The following is an 8,485-nucleotide window of genomic DNA, read 5'->3' on the forward strand; positions in this document are numbered from 1 at the left end:
TCCTTCCTTCCTTCCTTCCTTCCTTCCTTCCTTCCTTCCTTCCTTCCTTCCTTCTTTCCTTCCTTCTTTCTTTCTTTTTTTTACAGGGTTTCACTTTGTCACCCAGGCTGTAGTGCAGTGGTGTGAAGATGACTCACTGTAGCCTCGATCTCCCAGGATCAAGCACTCTTCCTGCCTCGGCCTCCCAACTAGCTGGGACTACAGGTGTGTATCACATGCCTGGCTAATTTTATTTACTTATTTTATTTATGTGAGATGGAGTCTTGCTCTGTCACACAAGCTGGAGTGCAGTGGCATGATCTCGGCTCACAGCAACCTCCGCCTCCTGTGTTCAAGCGATTCTCTTGCCTCAGCCTCCCGAGTAGTTGGGATTACAGGCGTGAGCCACCATGCCCATGTCTCAATAGGGTTGTTTTCAGGAGGGTCTTCAGTTCTCTCTTTCTTTTGTACTGGAGGCCACAGTTACAAGATCAGGAGAGGCTCGCCTGAATTAGAAGCTCACCTGGTCCATCCCTTATCGAATAATGAGATACTGGTTCACATCAAAGAATCAAGGCATTTCATTTGCCAATTTCAATCTAAGTGGAGAAACTGATGGTAGCTAATAAAATTGTGTCCTCATCAAAGGGAAACTTACCTAAGGCTTTGAACATTTGCATTCCTCCATATTTTCCTTCAAACAGAACAGTGTTGTTTAATGGGTTGAAGGCACGGCACATTCTCACTAAAACCACTTCCAAGCAACCTATGAGTAAAAAATATAAATAAAAATAAAGTAAAAATATACATATATATCCAATAATAAGAAGTTATTACTGCATATAGCTAAGAGACTTTCAAGAACTTTAAAACACACAGAGAGACACATACAGACACACAGGCACACACCTGCAGAAATCCCTTAAGTTCCTTCCCCTAAAACTATTAGGTTGGTGCAAAAATAATTGCAGTTTTTGCCATTGAAAGTAATGGCAAAAACCTAATATATTTGCACCAACTTAATACGTTAGAAATAAAGTTTTCTTGATACTTACATGAAGAATTAAGGAGAAAATATATTTTACAGGTGGCTAAGCTGGAGGGCAGTGACATTACTTGTTGAAAATAAATTTCTCTCTATTTTTTGACTAATATTAAAGCTAGTTCGATTCTTGAATTCGCAATTGATGAAATGAAGGCAGGAATTTTGTCTGCAGTGATAGGCAGTCATGATTATTGTATTCACTCTTGCATCTCCAGGACCAAGAAAAGTTTCTGGCACATAGTAGTTGCTAAGTAAATATTTATTGAATGAATTTGTTTACTACCATTGTTTTTCCCTTTGAGCACTATTAACATCCTGAGGAAATACTGCTGCATAGCTTCTCCATATTTTGGAGAAATGGACTTTTGCCCCACAGTGTAGTTGAAGTCAACAGCCAGACTCAGCAGCCACAGATTTGTATGAGAGCATCATACTGGTGATTAGCCTACAACTTTGGTACCCGTCTTAGTCCACCACTTTATCTTTGTGTCTCTGTTTTATTTCCTTTGCTGTAAATACGTTTGCTGATTTCTCTCTGCTTGTCTTTGGTATGTCACCTAGCATAGAGGCTTATACATGGGGAGGATTTGCAAGTATTAATTGAAGGAAAACTTTTCTGACACAAACAGTAGATGGGTACCATTTATTGAGTATCTACACAATGGAAGGAACTTTGTTTGGCCTTTTTTATCTTTGCTTCTTACAGTAACTATTTCAGATGAGTTTATTAGCCCTATTTTATGGAGGAGTTACGTAAGGCCTACTTTCTGGACTGGAGTCAACATTTTTATGCCAGGTAGAGATGTTAAAGATTTTATGGTTCAGTGGTTCCCAAATGTCAGCCCATGGATTGGCTATATCTGAGTCTTAGTTAGAGATACAGTGAACTGGGTTCCCCTCCAGGAGATCTGGATTCCATGGGACTCACGGTGCCCACGTCTCTGAACTGTCAATAGTCTCCTTTGATGTTGTTGATGCAATTCCAAGTTTGAAATTCATTGTTTCTAGTGCATCTCTTTATTTTACAAATGAAGAAACTGCTATCTAGAGAGTTTAGCTCAAGGTCACATATCAAGTGTGGCAGATTTCACTTTTCAAAGAGGGTCAGAAAAAATATTTTCCATCCCATATGTTTTCTAGGACCTTACCACTCCCCTATCAAGTAGTAGAATCCATGTCTCCTGTCCTTAAATCTGGGTGGGCCTTCATGACTGATGGTATATAATGGAAATAACAATATTTTGTTTTCTGAAGTTAAGTTAGAAAAGTCTATGCATTTCTGCCTTGTTCTCTTGGGGTGCTAGCTTTTGGAGCATAGTGATTATGTTGTGAGCAAGTCCAAGCAGTTATGGAGGGTCTCACATGGAGAGGAACTGAGGCCCCCAGCCCAGTTCCAGGCTGTCAACCAGCACAACTCATCAGCCATGTGAATGAGCCAATTTGAAAGTGGATTCCTCTGCCCTCAGCTGAACTGACTCAGTGAATACCACATGGAGCAGAGATAAGGTCATCCCTGCTGAGCCCTGCCCAAATTGTAGCTTTGAGAGCAGAATAAATAATTCCTGTTGTTTTAGTTAAATTTTGCAGTGGTTTAGATGACTGGTACATCAAGTTGGCACTTAAGTCTAGGTTTTCATCAAGTTGCGTCATTGGGTAAAGAAGCAGCAATATCTTAGAATAACAGTTATATTTGGCCCAAGTTCAAATGCCAACTTTGCCATGTACTGGTTTTGTAATATTGAACATAGATCTTCACTTCTCTGAATCTTTTCCTCCTCCTCTGTAAGATGGAAATAATAATATAGATCTCACAAGATTACTTGAGATGTCATAGGGAAACATAAACATATATGTGTTATTTTACATATGAGTATGTTATTATTATTATCATGGCTTAGGTCTATGAAAATTCACATAAACACCATCGTGGTTCTTATTTTCTATTTTCAAAGGGGCCCAAGAAAGACAAATAATTTCTTTTTCCTGTTTGGTAATAACATCTGCAAAGTCAATCATATGCAGAGTTTCTTGAGCTACTTCCATTAAAATTGTGTGTGTCAGAGAGTGTGTGAGGGAAGGGTAGGGAAAGATTAGAGTACCGTGGAGTTTCTCCTGGTGTATACTGGCTGCAGGCTATCCTCATTAAAATGATTGGAAATGACCACAGAGGCAGAACTCAGCTAGCCTGCATTTTTTTTTTTCCTTTCACAGAAGGCAAGGAGTACGTTTTAGCGCCGGCTCAGCAATTCAGCCACCTTGACACGCTAATTACTTGCACTGCCTGTCAAGCTGCGTATCTCAACCTCTGCAATTAATAGCTCCACTTTCAATAAGCAAAATTGTGTTTGACTTCAAAGGGGAACTGAATGAGTATCAGGGCATTTTTATTACTGAGCGTTTCCTCGGGGAGTTGGCTGACAATGTGGGTGGCAGAAACGAGCTGCATATCGGAAGGAGGATTTTCTAGAACCAACACAGTGCTAAGGGCTGACCACATCCTTATCTGAAATAGGCCCCTCATGAATCTTCTTGCTTACCTGACTTCAGAAGTAGAATTTGATCATTTTGACAGAGCTCCATGAAGCCTGTTATCCGCTTTGCAAACTCCACCACGTATTGGATGGCGTGAGTGATCTGGATGGCACATTGTTGCCACAGTGCTTCCCTGGACTTCAGGAGAGAAGACACGCAATGTAAAGAGGGCAAACGACTTATGGAGAGTCCACAGAACACTCAGATTTGCCTTCCTGGTGTTCACCTGTCAGTTGGGGCCCAAGGAGGGAATTTATAGGATTCCTTTAAAAGAAGACGGCACTACTTTTATTTTTTTTTTTTCCCTAAGATAACATTTTGACCTGTTTGGACCTCAGTAGGCCAAAGTGATCAAAGTACCGAGGCTAAAATAACAGCAACATTGTTTATAGTATGTAAGGATAGCTTTGTTATTTTCTTTACTATTTTTTCCTCCTTTTCCTCCTTCTCACCTAAACGAAGCCTGAGTTTGTAAAGAAAATAACAGATCTATCTTTATATACTATTAATATAAAAAGCAAAGCTTTGCATTGAGGGATAGCGGTTTCATTCACAGGCTTCCATGACGTCATTTTCATGGGTACCTGATGGACACTAAATTTGTAACATTTTTATGTTGTGTCTTTTTTCCAGACCTACAGAGATTGTTTTTTGGCATAAAAAGAATTCCAAGGAAAAAGGCATTATATTAAATCACATCATTCTCCTAAGTTCAGTAGAATCCCCCAGATATATTTTAGTCCTCGGGTTATTTTTTGAAATGTGTTAATTCTAATTTGTATTGGCCATAGCGACCCAATACCTTTGTTTCCCTCTTTATGTAAAAATACTAAGATTTAATTGTTCTGGTGGAGAAAAATCAGCATATTGTAAACATTTATTTAGATATACACATACTTATATATTTTATTAACGTTATTAAAGTTCCATCTACTGGTAAATTTTGTAATTGGGGATCTCTATCCCAAAGTAATATAATGTAAATGCTGAAAAACAACAATAAATTCCTCTTAAAAACTTCTTCAATAAACCCAAAGAAATAACATAGTGTAATAATAAAAATACGGGATGAGTTGTTCCTTTTTTTGGGACTCTTTTTAACATATAGGGCAAGAAGAAAATTTAGAAAGCTTTGTTCTATATATTTGTTGTGTAAGTTTGTGACAGTTACAACTGCTGTGATTATTACATTGCTCCTGCTCCTTGCCTTGACCCAAGAAGTCATCAAGAGATGTCCTAAAGTCATTTGATGAAGGCACAGTCTCTGTAGTCACTCAAATAGGGCAGTGGTTTTCAATCAGGGTAGTTTTGCCTCCTTAGAAACAGGTGGCAGTATCTGGAGACATTTCTGGTTGTCACAAGTGTGTGTGAGGGCGATGCCACATCTAGTGGGTAGAGCCAGGGATGCTGGTAAGTATCGAACAATTTGCAGGATGCCCTTACAGAAAAGAATTGCCCAGCACAACGTGCCAATAGTGCTGAGTTTGAGCAAGACAGCAATAGGGTAATCACAGAAAAACTTTCTCATGGTTGCCCAGAGTACCTTGCTTTGATAAGCTTTAATTTCTTCGTAGGTGTGGGTCTGCCACGCCAGCTGGTGCAGCTCTTCCATGGTGTATTGACATGTCTCCAAATGGGACTTAATGATGTTCTGTGCAATTCGATCTGTGAGAAAAGATATCAAGTCAAAGTTTTGTGAATAAAATCACTCTGCTCATTAGCTTTTAATGTGTTTACTATAAGAATGCCTTTTGGAGATATTCCAACTGTATTAAAGTGTCTTTAACATTGCTATCTATCTTACAATCTTCAGACAAACTCTTTATTGCCTTTTTTCAACTTTCAGTATTTTAATCAAAATTTACTGCTTTCCCCCAGATCTTTTGATCACAACTTAGGGGTTTTACAAGTTGTAAACCATTCAAAGGTATTTATTTTTTAAAAAGACATAAAATTATCATATTTCTTGCTTTTTGGCTTGAAAGTCAACTAACAGTCTTAACACTTGTACTCCAAAACACTTTAAAATGTTTTGAAAATCACTAGAACCCTATTGTTTATCTCAGAAAGGGGGCATTAAAATATAAATTTATTTGCCTATATATTTTTTAAAAGGAAGCATTAAAGAATAAACTAAAAGAAAGGCTATGTATAGAGGAAATAGGGAATAGAATGCAGGGACAAGGAAAGAAATTAAATTTTCTGATAATATTTTTGTAGATTTGACTTTGGGGCAATGTAAACATCTGACGTAATAATAGGAGAGGTGGTATACACAATACAATATTGGCTTATGAGTTGATAATGATTGGAATTGGGTCATAGGGACCACTATATTCTCTTTTTTAATTTTTTATATAATAATCTTTTTTTTAAAAAAAGTTTAAAAATGATTAAATGATTATATTCACAAAAATTAGTAGCAAGCACAGTTTTGGGCAGTTTATCTCAATCAAATTGTACTTCACATTGTATCTTAAATACCAATCATTTTGGGTTTTGAGACATGAAAGTTGAGCAATAGAACCAGATAAAAGAGCTGTTCTTAAAAAAAGCCTGCTGTGGGAGATCAAGACCTCCTGGTCAGCGTGGTGAAACCCCATCTCGACTAAAAAAACCCACAAAAAATTAGCCAGGTGTGGTGGCACACTCCTGTAATCCCAGCTACTCAGGAGGCTGAGGCAGGAGAATCACTTGAACCTGGGAGGTGGAGGTCGCACCACTCTCCTCCAGTCTGGGTGACAGAGCAAGACTCCGTCTCAAAAACAAAGCAAAACAAAACAAAACCAGCCTGCTGTGAGTCCCCTGAAGGCGGCTGGAGCTAGGAGGCGGTCCCTTGTCATCCCACCTGCTATTTGAAAATAAAATTTTCTTGTATTTCAGGGTGTGCCATTTCAAACGTAAGTTCTGTTCTTTCTAAATGACCAACCCCATCTCTCCAGGACAGCCCTCAAAGCAGCATTTGGGCGTCTCCTTTCTATCTCACTCAGCTTCTGGTATACAGGGTACGAAGTAAATTACATTTTAGTGAGGTAAAAAACAAAAATTTGTAAATTTAAGCTTCTAATAAATTTTCTAAATAAAAATCTCCTATAGACCATCACCCAGCACATTGGAAACACTGAATAAATGGTAGCCACTGTTATCCTTATTAGGACAGTCTACAGAGTTTGTCCTCAGGGGAGCAATATGATGACTCCAATGGAGATAAAATTCAGGGGATATATTTAATTCTGCAATCCATCCTACTGAAGGAAGATATTTCAATATTTATTAGAGTTTTTCAATCAAAATAAAATAATGCATGTAGAAGATGCTACCAAATGCTAACTTCTGATGATAGTTCTACTCTATTGGGTTCAGCATTGAGCATTTCAAGACTTGCATTGCTTATGATATTACAAAATCCTTTCTTTAGAAAATCCTGTATTCGAAGTTTTATTGAACATTCTCCTGTAGTATAAAAAGGATAAAAATTCCTCTATCTATCATATTAAAATAGATTGGTATGTCATGGCTCATCATTTTTCAATTTCACTGGGACAGTCTAATTACTTAGAACCTAGAAAACATATTTGCTCTCCAGTAGGTATATAATGATAACAAAAGATTTTATAGCTTTATAGTTTTCAAACTATTATCTTCTTGGTGTAGCTTGTTTTCATCTTCAAAGACATGCTGATGTGTTGGTAATTTATAGGCTTCAAGGTTAATAAACAAGATGATCATTGCCACTCAAAATTGTATTATGAAAAACTCTATCTGTTCCTTTATGATTTCTGCTTGGAACTGTTGGCCGAAGCTTAAGAATTTTCTGGCCTTCTGATATCAAAATATAGGAGTCTATGGTTTATGAGGAAGGGTAGGTACAATAAATATGTGGGAAGGTTAAGGAAATAGGAAATTAAATCCACATGCATGCTTCAGCACTCAACCCGGATGGCCATGCCTGGTGAAAGTTTCCCTGCCAACCATGTCCTCAGGAAGAAGGGCTGGCTGCCATCACACTTTGATTCTGCCTTAATTGAGCCCTTGTTCCAGTGAGACTCCTACTGTGGTTATTTGAATCCCTATGTTTGTCCCACACCCTTCAAGATTATGAGCTCTTCAAGAACTGGATAGCAGAACTGGATATCAGATCCCAGTATAATGCCTTCATATATTCATTCACCAAATAGTTTCGAGAAGGTACTCTATATCAGGTCAAGGTACAGATTAAAAAACAAAGATTTTGGCTTTTCTATTCTTTTCCTTTCCTTTCTTTCTTTTTCTTTTTCTTTTTCTTTTTTTTTTTTGAGATCAAGTCTCACTCTGTTGCCCTGGCTGGAGAGCAGTGGCACGACCTTGGCTCACTGCAACCTCCACCTCCCAGGTTCAAGCTATTCTCGTGCCTCTGCCTCCCGAGGAGCTGTGATTACAGGTGCCCACCGTCATGCCTGACTAATTTTTGTATTTTTAGTAGAGACAGAGTTTTCTCATCTTGGCCATGCTGGTCTTGAACTCCTGACCTTAAGTGATCCACCTGCTTCAGCCTCCTAAAGTGCTGGGATTACAGGCGTGAGCCACCATCCCCTACTCTTGCCTTTGTTTTAAAGTATCTTACAACAATATAATTTCATATCATGATTCAATAAATGCCCACAGTTATTGTGGGAGCCCAAAGAAGAAAGTGGCTAACTTAGTCTGGGGGTAGGGGCAGGAAAATAACTATAGAGGAGATGCCTGGGTCTTGAAGGATGAGCACAGTTTGCCACATGGAGAAGAGAAAGATGCATCCCAGGTAGAGGGAATGATAGATAGAAAGCTAGCTGTAGGCTAGGTAATTTCTGACATTACGTCTTATATATTTACAACCTTTACTTCTTTACAACCAGTCTCCCCTTTATTGAGGATAGAAGTGAGGTGTAGAAAGAGCAAGTGAGGACTGGG

General features: G+C 38.4%; 1 protein-coding gene across 2 annotated transcripts in view; it reads right to left on the reverse strand.

Annotated features, from left to right (window-relative positions):
• RORB (RAR-related orphan receptor B) overlaps positions 1 to 8,485 on the reverse strand; it is a 192,853-nt gene that overhangs the window by 21,903 nt on the left and 162,465 nt on the right. For both annotated transcript variants that reach the window (XM_011968250.1, XM_011968251.1), the window contains exons 5-7: positions 5,100 to 5,221; positions 3,562 to 3,694; positions 638 to 745 (exon numbers count right to left, since the gene is read on the reverse strand). In XM_011968250.1, the coding sequence (XP_011823640.1) occupies positions 638 to 745; positions 3,562 to 3,694; positions 5,100 to 5,221 (363 nt within the window). The remainder of the gene's footprint in view (positions 1 to 637; positions 746 to 3,561; positions 3,695 to 5,099; positions 5,222 to 8,485) is intronic.

The sequence above is a fragment of the Mandrillus leucophaeus genome, unplaced genomic scaffold (assembly GCF_000951045.1).
Source record: "Mandrillus leucophaeus isolate KB7577 unplaced genomic scaffold, Mleu.le_1.0 Scaffold833, whole genome shotgun sequence".
Lineage (NCBI taxonomy): Eukaryota > Metazoa > Chordata > Mammalia > Primates > Cercopithecidae > Mandrillus > Mandrillus leucophaeus.